The following is a 21,798-nucleotide window of genomic DNA, read 5'->3' as shown; positions in this document are numbered from 1 at the left end:
CGTAATGACACCACACAGGCTTCTCCTGCTCACATTGCCCTTCCAAAATAATAGCTTGTTCCTCACCACTTGCAACCCTATATTCTCTACTTGCATCAACCGAGAGTAGAAATCCCTGACTTTTGAAGTCGTCCCCCCCACACTAGACAGTGAGAAGCAGATTCAACCTTGGGCGCTCCACAGCATAGGCACTTCAACGCCAAAGGAATGCCTAACCTCATGACTGAATCATCAGTAGGTACCCTTCCACATAAAAGCTGCCATGCAAAGAAACCAATTTTTATTGGGATTTCCTGGTGCCAAATCCATTTTGCGAAAGGCCTCTCCACCTCCACCTGCCCGATTGCTCTCCAGGCAGATTTCGTTGAGAAAATACCTGCGTCCATACCAACCTGTCATCTATTTCTGAAAGAAATATCTTCTTAGACCGCACGTAATCCTGTATTTTCTGTGTATCAATTTTTTGCAGCTCCCCTTGGTCCCAGGTGCCATCCCCATTCCAGACATCCCTCACACGTAGATCAAGGTTGAGGTTATGAGCTCCATCCACCTGGTCCAGCAGGGCACCAAAACCGGATCAATTATCCACCCAAAAAGAAACTTTGCCCCTACCCACAAGCCATCTCACATTGGAGAGGATAAATTCCTTTTGGGCCACAGCCCGATGCTAAGTAATAGTACTTGTCACTCTACAAGTTGCCAGTGCCATATGTTAATTTCTCAAAAACTTTGCTTTGAAAAACGCTGACCATAAGGAATCTGTAGAAAGTACTCGCCACAGTCCCTTCAACCATAGAGCATGACCTATATCCTCCAACCTCCTAACCCAAGACCACCCTCCACCATAGGCCGACACACCTTCTCCCAACTTACCCAGTGATGTTGGTTTCCCCACTCCGAATCCCCCCACAAAAAATTGGCGCAAAGGCTATCAAACTTGTGTTAATGGTCCTTGGAATGTCTAAAGAAGCAATGATGTGGATAGGCATTGAAGAAAGAACATGCCTTAGAAGAATCATTCTCCCCCTTGCAGATAATAATTTACCTTTCCACCCTGCTATTTTCTTTCGCATTCTTGCCAAACAATCTTCAAAGAAATTGACATGCAGTTGGCCTGCATACAAAGGTGCACCTAGATAAGTTAATGGCAGCCTTCTCCTTTGGTACCCCATAATCGCCTCTATCATGCGATACCTGTGCTCTGGCATTTTATCACCCACAACGAAGCAACTCTTTGATTTGTTTACAAGCTGCCCAAACGCTCCTTCATATCTTCCAATAAAGCCTATAATTTGCTTCAAAGATTTTTTAAGGCCCTTTGCGAAAATGATAGTGTCATCCGTAAACAAGCTGTGTGAAATGCCTAGACACCCCCTTGGGACTTGAAAAAACTTTGCTCGACCGTCACTAAATAAGGACCGCAGCCCTCTATTCATCACCTCTTCCACCATAATAAACAGTGCTGGTGATAGGGGGTCACCTTGTCTCACCCCCCTTGACGACTTGAAGAAACCTGCAGGTCCTCCATTAAGCACCACCGAAAACCAGCAATTCTCAACATTTTTCTTAATAAGCTCAATCCACTTCGCTGCAAAACCAAATCTTTCCAAGACTGCATAGAGAAAGCCCCACTCCGGTCTATCATACGCCTTTGCCATGTCCATTTTTAGCACCACATTTCCTCTCCAAGTGTTTCTGTTGATGTCATAAAACACCTCTTGCACCAGAGCAATATTATCATGAATACATCTACCTTGAACAAATGCGCCTTGTTCCTCGGAGATAATATTTGGTAGAATAACAGCCAGCCGAGAGGAAATAATTTTAGCTATTATTTTATATGCAAAATTACTCAGACTGATAGGTCTAAAGTCAAAAATTACCTCTGGGTTCTCCTTTTTTGGAATGAGCACCAAGTTCGCCGAAGTGTAACCCCTTGGCAGCCATCCCCCAGAGAAAAAATCCTCCACTGCCCTCCAAACATCCTCACCTATAATCTTCCAATAGGAGGTGAAAAAATAGCCAGAAAAACCATCTGGGCCCGGTGCACTATCCTTCGAGAGAGCAAAGATAGCCTTTTTCACTTCCTCCATAGATGGGATATGCAGCAATGCCACATTGTCTTCATCTATTACCACTCTGGGAATAAAATCCAAGAGATACTCATCGTTTCTAACTCCCTGAGTCGAAAATAAATCAGCAAAGAACCTAGCTGCCTCCATAGCAACACCCTCTGACCCGTGTACCCACACCCCATTTGCATCTCTGACTTTATCCACCCTTCCAATCCGTCTACGTACATTGACTGCGGTATGGAAGAACATGGTATTCCTCTCACCTTCCTTGAGCCATCGCACCCTAGATTTTTGCCTCCAAAGATCTCTTCTTGCAGCAGGACATCATGAAGTTTCTTCCTGGCATCCATCAACTCCCTTCTAGAATCATCACTAGGTGACTGCTCCGCTTCAATCTCAGCCTTAGCAACCATGTCTTCCGCATTTCTTGCATTTTGGTGAATATTCCCAAAAATAGTTTTGTTTCAGCTCTTAAGCCTGATGCACAGTGCTTTCAGTTTTAAGTACAGGATCTGTATGGGGGACCCGTACACTTGTCCTTCCAACACAGGCGAACACACTCCTTGAATCCAGGATGGGTAATCCACATTTGTTGAAACTTGAACGGTGAGGCTCGAAAGGTCGTCTGGGTCACGGAGTACAGCATTATTGGCGCATGATCCGAGCATTCTCGATTATAATGTTCCACCTTATTGTGGCTAAAGGTATTCAGCCACGTAGCATTAAGCAAAAACCGATCAAACCTTGCCAGAATCTTCCCACCACCCTCCTGATTATTGGACTAGGTGAAGGCGTTCCCTTGAAAACCACCATCCACCAAACCTGCATTATTTACAAAAGTGCCAAAATCCTCCAAAGAAATAGGGCACACTTGCCTTCCTCCCACCTTTTCGTCGGGGCTCAAAATAGCATTAAAATCACCACATACAATCCACGGGGTTGAGACTCCCACCCCCTGGTCAATCAAGGCACTCCAGAGAACCCGTCTTTCATAAGAGGAGCATAATGCATGTACAAAAGACACAAGGACTGCCTTCTCATTTCCCACCCTGCATTCCAAGGTGATAAACTGTTCATGAGTGTCCGTTACCCTGACCTGAGCACCTTGCCACCAAAACACCCATAGCCTGTGACCATTATCCTCGCCATTGGAAACAACTCCATCCATCCCAATCTTTTTCATTAGTCGTCCAGCCTTGTGGAAAGAAACTTTTGGTTCAGTGATACCCACCATGTCTACCTTAGCAGATATAATAAGAGCCTTCAACCGCCTAACAGATGGCTTGTTGCCCATGCCCCTGATATTCCAAAACAAGATGTTCATGACACTGGCTTGGGGCAAGCCGCATCGGATTTCATTGACCTAGTGAATGGTCGACTAAGAGATGAGTTCTTTGCTATTTTCTTCCTAGATCTCTTCAACCTTAGAGGGAACCCCCCAATAAATATGAATTAATAATAGAAAAGGGAATCAAAATTATATTGTCACTAGGAACATAAGAAGACCTGGCATGTTTGATGAATTCACAAACAACGATAACAAACTCAGCCCTATCCCAACTTAATGGGGTCAGTTACAAGGATCCAAACAAAACAAAGTAGGAAAAACTAAGGCACAATGAAGGGCATGAAGAGATGGGGGGAAGGAGGGAAGGGAAATTAGATGAGAGAAGGAAAATGGAAAATGATAAATGAAAGATGGCAAATGTAAAGAAAAATGAAAGATGAGAGTAAGAGGAGCGAGGCATAGCCCAACAAGTTAGGAGAATCTCAACTGAATGGGGTCTGGTACATGGATCCTTGCTCTCCAATAGGCTGTTCCATCATTCCGCAATTACAAAATTCAGCAACAAAGGCCAGTGAATTGCGACCTAGTCCTTGTTTCCGACCTCATCGATTCTATATCTAGGTGTTGGAAATTGATTTATTGCGGCAATTTTTCCGGCTAGATTTTCAAGAGGCGATTCAGAAAATTTCATTGGGGATCAACCCAGGTGAAGATAAAAAACAGGTTTGGGGCCCCATCTAAAAATGGGTAGTTCACCATAAAGTCTGCTTATCAACTTTTATCCAATGAGGGTGAAATATTATCCGCATCTAGAGCTTCAACTTCAAGATCACATTCACAGGAGTATATTTTTGATAATGTATGGAAGCGAATTTGGGCAATGGATACCTTACCAAAAATTAAAACTTTCATATGGCTTTCCTGTGCTATGGGATTGGCCACTGGTGAAGGTTTATTTAATAGAAAGGTTCCAATAGATCACTCTTGTCGATGATGTGGTGCTGAGAAAAGAAGTGTGGACCATATTTTATTGGGCTGCAACTTTGTAAAATTAGTATGGTTTGGAAGCAGCCTCTTTTATTTGCCTCCTTTGGATAGGGAACCACTAATTGTCGACTAGTTGGAAGGGATGCGATTCTCTATTCCGTTCTGATAAGAAGCTTGCTTGCCAATCTCTGTCAAGAGCTTCCTTTATTTGTTGGTACCTGTGGCGCGCAAAGAATGACTTGATATTTAACGTCAAAGAGTGGTCACCATCAGAAGTTATCTCTGTAGCAGAAAAGGCCTTCAATGAGTTCTCTATATGTGGTTCTACTACTATGAATCATGTTTCACCACCAGCGCTTATGGCCAATGTTAAGCGTGACAATTGGAAGACACCTCCTTTTGATGTTATGCAGACAAATTGTGATGCTACTATCCCATAGGACTAGACGAAGGGAGGATTGGATTTTGTTTTTAGAGACTATGAGGGATGCCTTGCTCAAGCTTTCTCAATGCCACATCACGTCGCTTCATCAATCCAAGGAGAATGCCTTGCAATTAGAAGTGCAATCTATCAGGCATTGGAATTAGACTTCATTTGCCTAGAAGTCAAATCGGATAATAAGGAGATCGTTGATTTGATCAATGATTCTCAAGACTCCCACCATTGGAGGTTACAGTTGTTCTATAGGATATTAGATTACTTTTGTCATCTTTCCAATCCATTAGTTTCTCTTGTATTCCAAGGGTTGTGGATTGTGTAGCAAATACCATGGCTAGGAAGGTGTTGTGCATCATGTATAGGACAGAATGATCACATTCCATTCTTTTGCTTTCAAAACTTTGTACGTCTGAAGCTTTAGGCTGTACACATAGTTATCCTATTCAATAAATTCCTTCTTGACAAAAAATAATAATAATAATGGTAAAGGGTGTTTGTGTAATTTGCTTTCTAAAGCAAGGGAGGTTAGAGATTTTGATTCTCACTCCTAGTTAGCAAATTCGGATTCGAGAATTATTTGAAATAATTCATTTTATTAATTTAAAAATTTAGTCAAAAAAGTGGTCAAAGCAGCAGACAATATAAAATTCGGATTGGAATTCGGATTTGAGAATTATTCGTTTTATAAAAAATAATTTGGACAAAAAATGCGGATGTTATTTTTAATATTTGTAGTACATGTTTAACATTATCAACCAATTATCATATGTGCATAATATATAAATGATATAAAAATTAGGATAACATTTGTTTCATTAATCAAAAAAACATAACAAAGATTAAAAATCATAACCAATAGAATCTCCCTGTAAGGATCTCTAGTTAAACTTTGGGATGACATGCTGTTCTTGACTATATAATTTTTTCCTTGATAAACATTGACTATATGATTGTGATTAAAAAAATTAGGTCAAATTACGCGACACCCCTTGGTTTTCAAACAAAACTCAAATCACCCTTGGTTTTTGAAAATACTCAACCATCCCCCTTTAAAGTAACGATGTTAACTTCTTTACCAAAAAAAAATAATGACGTTAACTTAAATCAAATCAAAAAGTGAAATGACATATTTACTCCCTTTAGATTTAAACAAATAAAAATTGATAGTTAGGGTTTTATTTCAATCATTCTCCACGAATGTTCAGGGAGTTTGGACTTCATAGCCCCACCACCTCCACCATCGGACCCGCTGCCGGATTCTCATTCACTCAACACCACCACTGGCGCTACACCTCTGAAGCATTTGGTTTCAATTGTTGATGTTGTTGTTGCTGCTTCAGTTGCTTGTTGTACGCCTGCAATCCCCAACCCCCAAAAGAAGGAGAAGAAAAAAATGGAAAAATTACAGAAGTTGTTTGGATGGGAACAACTGTGAATCCTAATTAACAATAAGGAGGAATTGGTCGGGGAGATAGAGATGCATACAATACTCCTACGATCGGCAGCAGTGGCCTATCCTCAAACTGTGGTGGTAACGGCATGGTGGTGGTGGTTGTCAAGAATGAAGAGATTGAGTTTCTGTGAATCTCGCTTACCCTTGAAGATGGGTTTGCGTTAGTTCTTATAGACTTGTATTTGAATTTGAATATGTGTTTGTTACAATCAGATAACCATAGTTGGTTATAGATAAGCTTACAACAGCTAGATAGGGTAGTGACCTAGTCAATCGGACTTTTGAATTTGAAATACAAATTATATATCCTTTTCCTTAACATCCGCCCTCAAGTTGAAGATGGTCTTTGACTGATCTTCAACTTGCTTCTGATGTATCCAAACCTTAGCTTGGACAACGGTTTGGTGAAGACATCTGCGATTTGTTTGCGTGTGGTGATGAACTTGACAATCAACTTTCCTTATGCAACCAAGTCTCGCACGAAGTGGAAGTCTATTTTGATATACTTGGTGCGGGCGTGGAACAGCGGATTGTGAGTGAGATATGTTGCGCCTAAGTTGTCACACCATAACACTGGTGGATGTTTAAGATTTACACCAAGCTCTTGCAATAGAGACATGAGCCATGCAATCTCTGCCGTAGCATTAGCGATTGCTTGATATTCTGATTCAGTGGATGATAGAGCAATGGTTGATTGCTTTCTGGCGGACCGGGAGATGAGATTATCACCTATGTATATGGCAAAACCTCTTGTTGATTTCCTATCATCTGGACAGCCTGCCCAATCTGCATCACTATAAGCAACAAGTCATTGAGGCTCTGTATTTGACAAAAGTAGGCCATGATCTATCGTCTCTTTCATATATCAAAGTATCCTTTAACGGCCTGCCAATGCTCATCGGTTGGCATTTTAAGAAACTGACACACCTTGTTCATTGAGAATGACAAATCAGGCCTTGTCAATGTGACATATTGCAGAGCACCCACTGTGCTTCTGTAAAGTGTTGCATCAGTTAGAGGAGTGCCGGAAGAGAGCGATAGGGTTGCAGATGTGGCCATGGGCATATGAACTAGTTTAACCCCATCCATGTTTGTTCTTTTGAGCAGATCTATAATGTATTTCTGTTGAGACAAAAGTAGACCTTTGGGATGCTGTAGTACTTCAATTCCCAAAAAATAATGGAGATCCCCTAAATCTCGAATGGCAAACTCACTTTGTAGTGCATAGATTATCTTCTGTAGGAGCACGGGGTCCGAACCAGTGATGACAATGTCATCTACATAAACCAGAATATAGATCCTATGTAAGCCCTGCCTCAAAATGAACAAGCTTGTATCGGTTTTAGAGCCTTGAAAACCCAATGATATAAGGTAATTGCTAAGGCATTAAAACCATGCTCGGGGAGCTTGTTTTAAGCCAAACAATGACTTATGTAGCTTGCAAATGTGTTGCGGCTTCTCTGGATCAGTGAATCCTGGTGGTTGGCTCATGTATACATCTTCATTCAGTGTGCCATATAGGAAGGCATTGCTTACATCAAATTGCCTTATTTTCCAATGGTATGCAGTTGCCAAGGATAAAATTGTTCGCATAGTTGTTGGTTTCACAATAGGACTGAACGTTTCTGTGTAATCAATTCCTTCCTGTTGATTGTACCCTTTGGCGACTAGCCTGGCCTTATAGCGCTCTATCGTGCCATCAACTTTCCTTTTAATGCGAAAGATCCATTTACTGCCTACCACATTTCGGGACTAGGTTGGAGGCACTAAGCTCCATGTGCCATTGGTTAATAGGGCATTGAACTCTAGTAACATTGCATCTCTCCAATGACCATGCTTATTCGCCTCTGTGAATGATGTAGGTTCTTGCTCAGAGTGAGACTCAATGAGATGGGCCGAAGGCAAGGGATACCTTATGTTGGGCCATGGATTTGATCTAAGTTGCATTTGATGAGTGCACTGTGGTGCCTGATTTTGAGTGGAAATAATGGATGGTAAAGGTTGGGTGAATGGATTGGTTGGAGCAACCGTGGTAATGTTGGTGATGAAGGTGAGGGATTGACATCCATGTGAGTACCTGCATCACTAATTACAATATTTGAAGTATCACTGTTAGTTAATGGGGTTGGGAGAATATTAGCATTGGTATTGGGCTGGTTGTTGGTAGGTGGAACTTGTGTCGTACCTGTGACATTGCCAATGGTCCCAAGCACCCTTGATGGTGTTGTATCATGTGAAGAGATGGTCAGCCATGGTGTTGAGGATGTATCAATGGTAGGAGATGGTGGTTTTAGGCTAGCAAATGAAAAACGATCCTCTATGAAATTGGCATGGCATGCAATGTAAATACGACCAGTAGAAAGATCGAGGCAGCGATACCCAAAATGTTGTGGACTGTAGCCCATGAAAACACAAGTGGTAGACCTTTGTGCAAACTTGTGTGAGTTATATGGTCGTAGTAAAGGAAAGACAGTGCAACCAAAGACTTTAAGAAATTTATAGTCGGGTTGGAGTTTGTATAAATGTTGAAATGGTGAGGTATTATTGAGAAGCATAGTTGGGAGCCTATTTATCAAAAACACTGCTATTTCGAATGCATAGGTCCAATATGTTAATGGAATGGATGCATGGGCAAGCAATGACAAACCCATATCTACAATATGTCTAACTTTCCTTTCAGCTGCACCGTTTTGTTCATGAGTATGAGGACAAGCAACCCTATGAATAATACCACATTTTTGAAGATATTGATTCAACTTTCTATATTCCCCGCCCCAATTTGACTGAAAAGCTTTGATGGGACGAGAAAACTGTTTTTCCACCATTGCTTTGAATTGTTCAAAAATAGAGGAAAGCATAGAACGATTTGAGAGTGGGTAGAACTAAGTAAATTTTGAAAAATCATCAATAAATATTAGGAAATAAAGATGTCCAGTGGTTGAAGTATGAGGTGATGGTCCCCATATATCACTAAATATTAAATCAAGTGGGCTTTCACTTATTGTACCAGTACTGGGCAAAGAGGTCTTGTGCGCCTTGCCAAGAAAGTATGAAGGGCATTTATTCAAGGTGGATGGTGAACATGGCAGTGAATGTGTATGAAGTAGCTTGCGAACTGTTCGTGGTTGTGGATGACCCAACCGAGCGTGCCAGGCGTCTGAAGTAGCTTGGTCGCTTAGTTGGACATTATTGGCAGATGGAGTTGATGGCGGTTGGAGACCCTTCAGCTGATACAAACCATCCTTAAGGTGCCCTTGGAGCATAGGCAGCTTGGTCACCTGATCCTTCACAATGAAATGAAACGGGTGAAATTCGAAGAAGCAATTATTCTCTTTGGTGAAGTGATGAACAGATAGCAAGTTTTTGGTGATTTTTGGGACATGTAGGATATTTGAAAATTGAAATGAATTATTAGAGGGTGATAATAATTTGGAAGAACCAATGCTACTAATATTCAAGCCAACACCATTATCTACACGGAGAGCTTCATTATCATTGTATGCATTAGAGATTTGCAGGTTAGAGATGTCTGGTGTCACGTGGTGTGTTGCAGCAGTGTCTGGAAACCAATCGGCCATAGGGCTTGGTGGTGTAGGCAATAAACCTGCCATATTAGCTGAAGGAGAAGGAGTAGCAGCAGTATTATTAGATGAGTTTGTATACTGGAAGAAGCAACGACTGACCGTGTGATTGAAGTTGTTGCAAATTTGGCAACGGTCCCTTCGACGAGTTCCTTGGTTGCGCCAACGGTTGGTGTTGGCGTTGGTAGTAGGACTTGCTGGTTGAGACACTTGTTGCTGCGGAACTGTGGAAGGAGGTGAAGGCACGACAGCTGATTTGGGTGGAAGCTGAGTGAGATGGGCTTCAACAGGCACTTGTGCACTCTTCAATCGAAGTTCATGATTGAGAAGAAGGTGATGAAGATCATGAAAATTCAGAGGTTCTGTCTTCGTAGCCAATGCAACGACAATATCACCAAAATCGCCACCAAGATTTTTGAAAACTATTGCATTGAGTTCAGCATTTCCAAGCGGCTTGTTGGCTGCCGCAAGTTGATCGGAGATGATCTTTACTTCACGCAAATAAGTAGTCACTGATTTCTCTCCCTTTAATGTATTTTGCAATTGCATATGCAACTGCAGAACACTTGTGTGAGAGAGAGTCCCAAACGCAGATTGAAGAGTTTCCCAAACCTCTGCTGTAGCGAGACCAACAATGTATGGTAATATTTCTGCAGAGAGGCTGGAAATTATCCAACTCATAATGAGCTGGTCTTTGCGTATCCATTCAGAGTGGGCTGGGTTGGGAATAGGGATGGTAGAGCCTTCAGGAATTGTTGTTTCGATGGGGCATGGTAGGGTGCCATCGATGTATTTCATGAGATCTTGACTGCGCAACAGTGGAAACAACTGTGTTTTCCATAACAAGAAGTTGTCAGAGGTTAACTTCAAGGTAAGATGTTGGAACGCAGGAGCAGAGGTAGAAGCTGAAGCCATAGTTGAAGGCTTTGAGGCAAAAATAGAGGAGGATGAGGATGTGGTGGACATTCAAATCCCTTGGATCAGAACTTAGCGGATGATACCAAGGCAAGAATGAAGAGATTGAGTTTCTGTGGATCTCGCTAACCCTTGAAGATGGGTTTGCGTTAGTTCTTATAGACTTGTATTTGAATTTGAATATGTGTTTGTTACAATCAGATAACCATAGTTGGTTATAGATAAGCTTACAACAACCAGATAGGATAGTGACCTAGTCAATCGGACTTTTGAATTTGAAATACAAATCATATATCCGTTTCCTTAACAGTGGTCATGTAGATGGCGATGGTGTTGATGAGCCATACCTTGAGCTTCGGGAGAGCTCGAGATTGACTGGAGGAAACGACCATGGGGTTAGCAGAGGAGCTCTTCATCTGATCCCAAAGTAGATTCTCTGGATCCTTAGGAGTTTTCGTCATGGCCATGTGCTTGACCTTTCTAGCGTTTCTACTTTCTAGGAGTTTAGCAGTGTACCTCTATTGAGTATTGATCAGGTAGTCTTCAATCTCCCATCCATGGAAGGATCTGGAATTGCAGAAGAAGAAATTGTTTATTCGGTGTGGGCTTTACCGCCTGAAGGCGTGAGAGGTTAAAGGCGGTGATGAAGGATCTAGGATCGGAGTTCAGAGGTCCCAAGTTTGAGTCACACATCACCGTCGTCAGAGCAATTCGCCTCTCCAAGGCTAATGCCCTTCAAATATTTTATTCCACCTGTATGCTTTGACCTTCTACCCTTCTAACTGGTTTTCTCTGTTTAATCCTCTGATCTACCAAGTCTGTGAAACTGGGTTTTTTGTCATTTTGGCAGAAACTTAATTTGTTCTTGTCCCCGAATATTGCAATTTATGTTACTTACTTTAAAGACTCGCGTTCTTTGTCATTCTGGCAAACAATCTTTGTATTTCTTCTCTTTCTTCTCTTCGGTTACTCTTCTGCTTGAGATTGAGTTGCAGATAATGTGAGGAAGAGAGTGGTGTGAGAAAGAGGATGGTTTTTAGTTTTAAGGGTAAAATCATAAATCAACACTGGTCAAGGGTAGTTTAGGGATTTAAATTTATTTCACTGGCTGACATCATCAATTAATAGCATAAAACTAACGGTAGGGACTAACTTGTCATTAGGGGTGCAAATGAATAGCCGAAATGCGTTTCGTTTGAAAATCAGGGAGTGACATGTAATTTACCCATTTTTTTACCTAAAATTAAAATTGAGACCTTTTAAATCGATCATCGATATTTTATTAAGTCATGTGTGCCAAAATGTTTGTTCTTAACAATTCTATGGTTTTAAACCATCAACCAAAAAAAAAAAAAAACTACAGTTACTCAACCATTTTTTTTTGCTACTAACTACTAATTTCTAAAAAAAAAAAAAAAGACCTCTAACAAAGAATTACATACTGGATAATTAATTTTTATCTTTTTTTAGCTAGTCATAAGTTTAGTTGTTCGTGGAATGATTCCTGAATTCAAATCTTTTGTTTTTTTGTTTACAATAAAACAGGGTTTCTAAGTTTTTTTTTTTTAATACTGACTGAATAATGCGGATATAATGTGTAATCTCTATATATCGTGATTTTTTCTGAATCTTTGAGTCCAATTTGGATTTGGACAAATAATTCGTAAAATTTGGATTCGCCAAATTATACAACTAGGTTCTCACTAGGGTGGTTTTCTTAATATATTGGCAAACTTCATGGGGTGACATTGATAATTTCTAAAAAAAACAAACCGAAACAAAACAAAATCTTTGAAAAAGAGAAAAAAAATGAAGAGAACGAGAAAGAGAGTGAGGAGTTCATAATATCGGTCTCAGATCGGTGGATTCACCCGGATCAGATCGGTATCGTCCGAGATCAATCCCGATCCGATACGTAAGGGCAAAAACATAAAATAAGAAGTAAGGACAAATTCGTCAGATTCAGCCCGATTTAGGGCGATCCCGATACCGATCCCGAATTCTGAGAGGGCGAGAACCCTACCTGGGAATAGAACTTAACCTGAACTGATGCGGCTTCTTCCTTCGGCGTCATCCTCTCCGGTATGTTCAAAATTTTTTTTTCTGTTTTGTTTCTTCTTCCCCCGCTTTTTTGGCTTCTGCTCTCCTCTTCTGTTCGGTTCTTACGATACCCCATTTTTTTTTTCTTTCTGTTCTGCTTCTTCTTCTTCTCCCCCCCCCCCCTCCACCCTCTTTTTATTCCTCCCTTCATTCTCTTCTTCTCGATTCTTCCCCATCCCTTTTTGGTTCCTTTCCCCCCGCCTTCCATTAGGTTCTTCCCAAACCCCCCCCCCCTTTTTTTTTTTTTTTCTTTTCTTCCCTCATCGTCTTCATCATCTTCTCGGTTCTCCCCCCCTTTTCACCTTCCTCTTCTTCTTCTCTGGTTTTCCCCATGTATATAGGCAATACGAGCTTCTTCTCTGGTGTTCTGTTTTTCTTTCCCTGTCTTCTCATTTTTCTGTTTTTCTATTTTGACTTCAAATGATCAATACACTTCTAATTAAGCATGGGCCGTACCAAGAGAAACAATTTCAGATGCTTCATTTGTTATGATCAATTTCTTTTCGTCCTTGCAGATTAGTTCATTAAAGAATCTTTGAATCCACCCTAGTATTCTGCCATTGTATGCCCTTCATATTCTGCCATAATATGCTTTTTCTGTGCAGAAATCTAAATGGTTTGGCATCATAGAGGTAAGAATGATATACTACACACTTAAATATTCACATGCTTTATAATTCTGCTTCTAAATTATATGTTATTATACTTTTAGTTTATTGCTTTGTTTTTATGATAAAAAAAATTCTTCTTTATATCTTATACTTTGTTCATTTTTTGTTGATTTTATCATAGCATTAGCATAATTATTTCATTTTGCATTGATGTGGCTTTTATGTTGTTTCTTGTTTCTTGATGTGAATTAAAGTGTTGATTCTTGATGTAGCATTTAAGCATTTAAGCAATTAAGCATAATTATATCATCACTATACTAGATATAATAGGGGCGCCCTGAGTGCCTTGGCAACATCTAGGTGGGCGCTGGATGCGCCTTGTTGCCTAAGCGTTTAGGAGGTCCTCCAACGCCTTGGGTTGCCTAGGCCCCTTGACAAGTATGGAACTGACATTGCTCATCTTCAGAACTGATCCATATGCCTCCATCTCAGCTCCATTGAGTGAGTGTGTTGATTATCAAGAATACCAACACAAACCCACTGCTCAACTAATCTTCTTAATTGACTGTGTTCACAACAATGACAACAACATAACTGTCTCAGCACTAAGCCCACATATTGTCTGGACTTAGCCACCATTGAGCTTGGCCTGCTTCTTCTTCTTCCTGTGGGAGTATGTGATATACTCCTTGCCTGCATCACTGTCAGGATCTGAAGGCCTTCACCTACAAGAACAAAATCTCATATCTGAGTTGGTTGAACCAAGATAATGGTTTCAAAAAGGAAGTCTGTCAAGGCAAAAGATAGAAAATAGCATAAAATTTTGCAGTCCAACACATTTCATTTTTCTTGCCCCTAGAGTAAACTCGATTACTTAGACGACTCCATCACCTCCTCCATATATTTCAAACTCAGAATATATAGATTCTATACCAAATTCTGCAGGGCAATAAATTTCTTGGATTTTTTCTTTTCTTGAAATTTTAATTCAAGAAATTCCCAAGTCTTAGTTAGGTTTACATAAAAGTTTCTAAACAATTATATGTACTTCCGAAATATAATGACCTATGACAATCTCCTTGAAATGGAAAAAATAAGCAAATACAGATATAAATAAAATTAATTCATAGATAATTTCCTTGATAGTAGCGAATGAATAAAAATATTTGAAGGAATCAGAACAGTTGTTGATTGGACTTGTGATGTGAATTCCTTGGATCTATCTCACAGATATCTTCTTATTGTAGGATTTCAATCCAATATTGTGACAGCCACAAAATGAGGATTCATAATCTCCAGTCTTCTTCAAATTCTTGGCATGCTACTGTTTCTGCGAATGGCCTTCCTGCACATAGTCAGACGTCACATTCTGCTTTGCATGGTGTGAAGAAGCAGAGATTTATTACGGTTGTGCCGTCAAAGTTATCAAGTATGTCTGCTTTTTCTTTCAGGTTGAATTCAGTGTATCTGAAGTAGTTGTGACATTTAAAACAGTCATATTCTGTAGGGTCTGGACTATCCATCCGATGTTCTGTTCATTTCCGACCTTGTATTGATATACACAAGGTGAGTGTGCTCTAATTGTAATGAAAAATATATATATTCCTGTAAGTATTCAGTACTCCTTTCTGTTCTTCATTACTTATTCTGTGCCAACTCATTGTGGATCATTCTGACCATTCAATTGGATTATCTTATATGGAGCTATCTTATACTTTTGCTTCTTTGTTTGTTTACTGACAAGTGTATTTAAGAAACTAAATTTTTTGATCTATTTGGACCAGTTCTTGGATGTTGTAGTTCTAGGTAATTGATCAGTTGAACAATCTGGTTTTACCATTGAGACAGTTAAGCCAGGCCTCACAATTTTAGGGGCAGTATTACATGCAAGTTCTTTCAGCTATGAGGCATTAACTCTCTGATGCAAATGCTAATTAGAAACATGGAATCTTAAAGCCAAGGCCTTATTATTCTGGGTTGAAACTTGAATTCAGGGCACGGTGAAACAAATTGTTGGGTCTACACTCCAGGATTCAAAAGATGAGGGCTCAACACTCATAACTAACTTTGAATCAGATAAATCAGCTGCAGAGTTTGCAAATATGTATAAAGAAGATGGACTGAAAGGCGGTCATGTGATAATGCTCGGTGCAGATTCGTTAAGTAGGTCTGCAGCTATTAAGGCCTTAAATTCCTATCCTGGTAGGTGGATTGTTGCTTAGCTTTTCTGAAATATCTGCTGTTACCTCTCAATATGTCTACTCTTTGGTTCCTTTTTGTTTTTTACTTTGCTAAATGTCAGCAAAAGTATATTAAAAGAAAATAGGAAATACAGGATTAACGTCTAGGCATCCTAAGATGAAAAAACAAGAATACAAAGAGAAAAGCACCTAAGTTTCACCTTCAGCATAGCCATCAGCAAAACAAAGGGCTAAAGATTACTTTGCACTAAGGATCCACCGTCGGCATGGCCATCGGCAGAAAACCTCTGGCAAAGTCTAAACAGATACAAAATGAAAGGTCACTCATTGATCAAAACAATAGCAAGGTCTATGATTACAATCACAAAAATTTTCATGAGAAATAAAAGAAGGAAACTCAAGTCAATACATTGGTATGAAAACCTTTAGTTTCAAACCTTTGGATGGTTCATTGGTATGAAGTACTGTATGTTTATATATTAATCTGTAATCTGAGTTAGCTTTCATTTTAATCTCTGCCTCTAAATGTACTTTTATGATAAATGGAGCATCTGATTCTGTCCAAAATAATGCATTGGGAATTTTTTCTTGTTTTCTTGTAAACGATTTAAAAGCATTGTGAACCTTTATCAATTGGAAATTGCCGTCTTTGGCCAATGAATTGGCATGAAAATAACTGCTTATGTTCCTGTGTTTTATTTCTGTACAAAACTTAATCTACACCAACTTTGCTAATTTTATCTAGCATGTTAACTGATATCTGAGCCTCTGTGTCTTGAATATCTGCTACTTATATGTGGAAAGAGGAGTAATATTTTCATGTTGACTTTCATATGAACCTTGAGTTTTCACTGCTGTTATTGACAATGAATACTTGCGAGAATCTCCCTAAAGGCTTAAAAAACCTTAAACTTGAAACTATTTTTTCTACTGAATTTACTGTGGGGTATGATCACTTCTAGGTGGTTTGCAAGTTGGAGGTGGGATCACGTCAGAAAATGCTTCCAGTTATCTAGAGGAGGGGGCCAGCCATGTCATTGTTACATCGGTATGTAATATGTGTCTTGACAATGCTGTTGTCAGTTTTATAGAATAAATATTTACCAAAAAAAAAAAAGTTTTATAGAATAAATAATACCCCCCACCCCAAAAAAAATAAAAATATTGACCACCAAATGAGATGTATTTGAGGTCTCAAATATGAACCTCCACTAAAGATTTTGAAAAATAACAGAGTGATCCTATTTTGACCGATGAAAGGCTTAAACACTTTTTGTGACTAAAGTTTTTTTTGGTAATTTTTTTGTGACTAAAGTTACTACCCCATTATCAGGACTTGAAACATAAAATCTTTTTTTTTTTTTTCACATAGAGCATAGTTCTTTCTTCCCTTTCCAAATTAATTTAGTTCACGTTGTCAAGTCCTTCAGAAGTCAAAAAGTGGATGTAGGTTGGGAAATTTCAAGGCCACACAGACCAACAACAGTCCTGTCAAAGTCAAAGAAGGCTTTCAAAGAGGTTGGCTACAGGGGGCGGGGGGTTTGATCTGTTGAATGTTGATTGAGTTGAAGGATGGGAGGGGCATTAGGAAAAACACATGGAAACAGTACGGAAGTTAAAAAGATTACCTACCTTCGCACACCTGCTTTTCTCTTCTGTAGTTTGTCCCCGCATTTCTAATTTGGGGCAAACCATACTTACGAGCTGCTTATACTGTCCTAAATAAAAATGGATTGATGCAACTATGTCAACACATGGAAACAAATTACAGTGGAAAGTTGTGAAACATACAGCCACAAAAGGAAGTGATTGATGATAATTACTGTTTTACTATGGATCTAGATATCCTTTGCAAAGAAAAAGTGCACCATAAACTTACATTTATACCTATTCTTTGAATTCTGTCACAGTATGTTTTTAACAATGGGCAAATGGACATTGAAAGGCTCAAATATCTTGTTAGCGTTGTTGGAAAGCAGAGGCTTGTGTTGGATCTAAGCTGCAGAAAAAAGGTACGGAAGTTATAACGTAACAACACACCCACATGCAAAATGTTTGGAACTGACTGTAATATTCTTTTTAAATGCTTTCCTTTTTTTTTTTTGTGTTTGGTTGATAAATAAGGTGATCTTATTGCCCAAGGAAAGGAGAAAGATCCCATAAGTGAAACTGGGCAACATTGGCACCATTTTTGTAAATACATTATCTTTATTTTTTTTCATTCAATTTTTCTTGCCATAAAAAAATGTTGATGGTTAAATGGTGAAGATATCCAAAGGTGTTGGTTTGTTTTGGTATGAACAATCTCTATGACAGAGCCTTATTTATTACTGGGTTCCCATGCCCTGTCCTTGACACGTCATATTTTTTATTCGAGGGCACCTTCGAGCTGGGTTTTAGGAGTAACATGTTACAACTCCTTCAACAAGCAATCTCTATATACAATGTTGAACCAAAGTTTGGTATTGGTGCGCCATGAAACATATTATTTCATCACTCATACACTGGTCATATGGCAACGTGCAAGGTAATTCTTACCAGCCAGGTAAAATACCTCTTTCTATCAAATCAACAGAATCCAACATCAGCCCACCTGACAGTTGTAACCGTCTAAAAAATCGTCTATTCTCCTGGGTTTTTGTTTGGAAATCTATTTGAAGGTTGTGGTCAATTGACTGGCTGATTTCTGAGTTACAGCCATTGTTGTCCGGTGCAATTAGCAGACACTGGTTGAGCAGGCTTTTGAAATACATTTGCATGTCATACCCCCCACACACAAGGTGTGCATTAGAGTGTGAAATTTCTTACTAGACAATGTCAGCGAGTATAACCTCTGGTGGTTCCGAGGGAACATTGTGGACAAAAGATTTAATTTTTTATTTTCTTTTTCAATTGCTTTCAGTTTGAGATGCTATTTTTTTCCTGCAGGATGGTAAATATGCAATTGTCACTGATAGATGGCAGAAGTTCAGCGATGTATATCTTGATGAGAAAACTTTAGAATTCCTTGCTGCCTATGCTGATGAGTTTCTTGTTCATGGGGTTGATGTTGAAGGGAAAAAGTAAGTCCTCAAGTAAGAGCCATTCACTGTGAGAGTGAAAATATGCTCAAGTATTTTCTTTTAAATTGTTAAATTAACTTGAGAACTTTGCAAAGACGTAATTCTTGTCATATGACTTTTCTCCCTGCAACTGTGGTTTGTTAACTTCATGGTATGTCAGTCAAATTGCCCTGGTCCTTCACTTTTTATCAAGGACAAAAATTCACTTCTCCCAATTTCAATTAAAAATGGACGGTGCTTTTTATTTGTGGAGCACCTTACTCACCTTGTGTGTTTATTGCATGAAATATTGTCTTTGGCATAGTTAGGCACGTGAGGTACTATAAATGTACCTTGAATGCGTCGCAATCGTCTAGGATGGAATTCCTTTTGATTGCTTCATTTCCTAGTATAATTGACAATCCTCTAGTGATAGGGTATCCAAAACGAATTTCTGCATTGAGCTACCTCAACCCTTAATCATGTGTAAAACCAGCGAATGTTCAATTAAATTCTTATAATTTGCATTGCTTTGTTCAATATAAGTTGTATGACTGATTTGTCAATATATACCCCCGACCCTTTGGTGGCCCGGAAACTTTGTTAATGAATTCGTAATGCCAACACATGAAATATTGTTTCACAATGTTATTTCACGATTATCAAAAAGTGTAGTTATGTACCGTACAGATTATGAAAGTGCTGGCAATGTTAAGGATGTAATTCCTTGTGAGAAAAAATCACTAGTATCAGATGCAAACCTTTAATTATATATTATAATTAAAATTTTCTGCAGTGAGCCACTGTATCAATATCAACCCATGCATCTATCCCGCTTAAAGAATTAGGTAATACTCATAGAGCTTCCAACAGAACTCTTTTGATTTTAAATGCTTCAATTAATGCAACTTGTGTAATTGACTTGTCAATATGTTTCTGAACCCTGGTGGTCCAAAATCTAGTTCAATGGTTTTTCTCTCTTTAAAGGCTTCCTGATGAATTCATAGTTTTTGAGTGTTAGCTTATTTGAAAGTGCACTTTCGACATTTTTTCTCTCTTTAAAGGCTTCCCGATGAATTCATAGTTTTTAAGTGTTAGCTTATTTGAAAGTGCACTTTCTACCCTTCTAATAGGGACCTTATTTAAATTTATATAGATTGCTACACAACTACTCTTTTTCATAGGGATTGAATTGCAGCTACATGCTTATTACAGGCTAGGAATTGATGAAGAACTCGTGGCCTTACTTGGCCAGCACTCACCGGTATGTAATGTATGACTGTCTCCTTGATATTGTTCAATGTTCATATTCCTCATGTTTCCTATATCATCTTGCAACCTTCTAAAATCTCCACTGTTTCCTATATTCTTTTTCTAGTGGAATGCTGTCTAGTATATTGGGATGCTCTGGTTAGTGAACCTGGCCATTTCATGCTCCATCCCACTTTTAACATTAGAGAACCAAAATGTGCTGTGTCTTACGGAAATGTAACATCTGAAGTGATATGGTGTGACCTGGGTTCCAAAACCCTTTTTGCATCGCTTATGGGCCCACACCCAAATAACCCACGGTGCCACGACTAAAAGAAATGGCAATATTGTAAATCATCTATCTAATTGCTGAATCGATTTACTGGTTCTACTGGTCTATTGTTGCTGATATTTATGTCAAGTGCTGAGAATCGATTGCTCATTATATTCCTATTTTGAGTGGTGAATTTATGGTTATACCCCTCTCCTATTGCTACAAAGATTGACTTATAACTTCTGATCCAACTCTTGGATTGAGTTACGAATTTCAGAAAGTATTCTACCCCTTGTTTGCTGAACTCAACCTGAACTTCAGGTCTGTCTGACTGTTGGATTTTGATTTATGCCATTTCTCCTTAATCTGGATTTTATTCTTGGAGAAAAGATTCTGTTTTGGTACTGTTTTGATTATTCAACTACAGTACTACATTAGAGTGACTACTTTAGGTGATGAGTAGCATACCATTAGCAAGTGGAGGGATGTTCAAGCAGCAATCCTGTATCATGGATAGCATCTTCTAGATCTTCTTCACAGTGACATGCATGCATGCAGTAGATTGAAATTTTTTCACATGGAGCATGCATGTTATAAGCCAAGTCTAATTCTTGGAGGGTATGTAGAACTTTATATGGAACTTCTTAATACTGGTTTAGAGTACAACCCAACCACAGTGAATGGAGTAAACACAGGAATCCCTTTTCTTGGTCATCCTGTCTATAAAAGTTATATCTTCCACAATTTTTATATATTGCATCCACATGCATAATAATTTCATGTTTTTATATATTGAAGCTATTTATTCATTCTACTTTAGTTTCAGATTCCAGTGACTTATGCTGGTGGTGTTATAACAATGGATGATTTAGAAAGGATAAAGGTGGCTGGGATGGGACGAGTAGATGTTACTGTGGGGAGTGCCTTGGATATTTTTGGTGGCAACTTGGCTTACAAAGACGTCATTGCTTGGCACAAAGAGCAGGAGGCCTTCACAGTTTAGGGGCTTACAAAGATGTCATTGCTCACCAGCCATGAGAAGAAGAGGTTTTTATTCTTGGAACATCTTTGGATGTGTCCAGGGGCACAGCTCCATTTCAAATGTGTGCGAATGCACTTGATCGATCTATCTGTGTCCTCATAATAGGCAATCTGGTTTATTTTTGAAATGTTTTCTTAGGAGCAATGAGTTGCAATTTCATTTGGCAAAAATTTTCTTAATCTTTTGGGAACAGTGAAATGAACCCCTATTTGGGACAATTGCCTTTCTGATTCATCTTAGAAGTGTTAAAAATGAGTATAATTTGGCTAATAAGAACGGTCTTGCCATGGTTACCGTTTGTTCCAGAAGGGATCGTATCAAGTTCAGCTGGCATTCAGGTCTAAAGGCATTTATTTCAAGGAATGTTTTTCTCAAAGCCCGTCAGTAAGGCCTACTTGGGCGAACCCGTTAGTGGGAGCCTTTTCTATGAAATATTTGTTCAAGTCATCCACGTACCCCAAATCCTCACTTTTGCCATCTTTTTGAAGTATTGGCAAAAAGTTTGGTGAATAAACTATCAGGTGGCAGATATTTAGTTGA

General features: G+C 39.2%; 2 protein-coding genes across 2 annotated transcripts; one reads left to right on the top strand and one right to left on the bottom strand.

Moving 5' to 3' along the window:
* Positions 1–2,856: 2,856 nt before the first annotated feature.
* Positions 2,857–3,369, bottom strand: LOC122650585. Its single transcript, XM_043843986.1, has one exon. It carries the CDS (start codon positions 3,367–3,369, stop codon positions 2,857–2,859), a length of 513 nt encoding a protein of 170 aa, XP_043699921.1.
* An 11,264-nt stretch (positions 3,370–14,633) lies between these two features.
* LOC122653016 (1-(5-phosphoribosyl)-5-[(5-phosphoribosylamino)methylideneamino] imidazole-4-carboxamide isomerase, chloroplastic) lies at positions 14,634–21,338 on the top strand. The gene is made up of 8 exons (XM_043846926.1): positions 14,634–14,878; positions 14,957–15,015; positions 15,444–15,651; positions 16,613–16,698; positions 17,561–17,662; positions 18,579–18,712; positions 19,907–19,955; positions 21,043–21,338. Exons 1-8 carry the CDS (start codon positions 14,728–14,730, stop codon positions 21,217–21,219), a joined length of 966 nt encoding a protein of 321 aa, XP_043702861.1. The 5' UTR covers positions 14,634–14,727; the 3' UTR covers positions 21,220–21,338.
* Positions 21,339–21,798: the final 460 nt, after the last annotated feature.

This window comes from Telopea speciosissima, chromosome 2 (assembly GCF_018873765.1).
Source record: "Telopea speciosissima isolate NSW1024214 ecotype Mountain lineage chromosome 2, Tspe_v1, whole genome shotgun sequence".
Lineage (NCBI taxonomy): Eukaryota > Viridiplantae > Streptophyta > Magnoliopsida > Proteales > Proteaceae > Telopea > Telopea speciosissima.
This window is presented reverse-complemented; position numbering and strand designations above follow the sequence as displayed.

Bases quoted from the DNA above. Each gene is read 5' to 3' on its own strand.
- LOC122650585 (XM_043843986.1), bottom strand. From the start codon at position 3,369: ATGGGCAACAAGCCATCTGTTAGGCGGTTGAAGGCTCTTATTATATCT.
- LOC122653016 (XM_043846926.1), top strand. From the start codon at position 14,728: ATGAGGATTCATAATCTCCAGTCTTCTTCAAATTCTTGGCATGCTACT. The intron at 15,652-16,612 runs GTAGGTGGATTG...GATCACTTCTAG, and splicing joins GGCCTTAAATTCCTATCCTG to GTGGTTTGCAAGTTGGAGGT. The intron at 17,663-18,578 runs GTACGGAAGTTA...TTTTTCCTGCAG, and splicing joins ATCTAAGCTGCAGAAAAAAG to GATGGTAAATATGCAATTGT.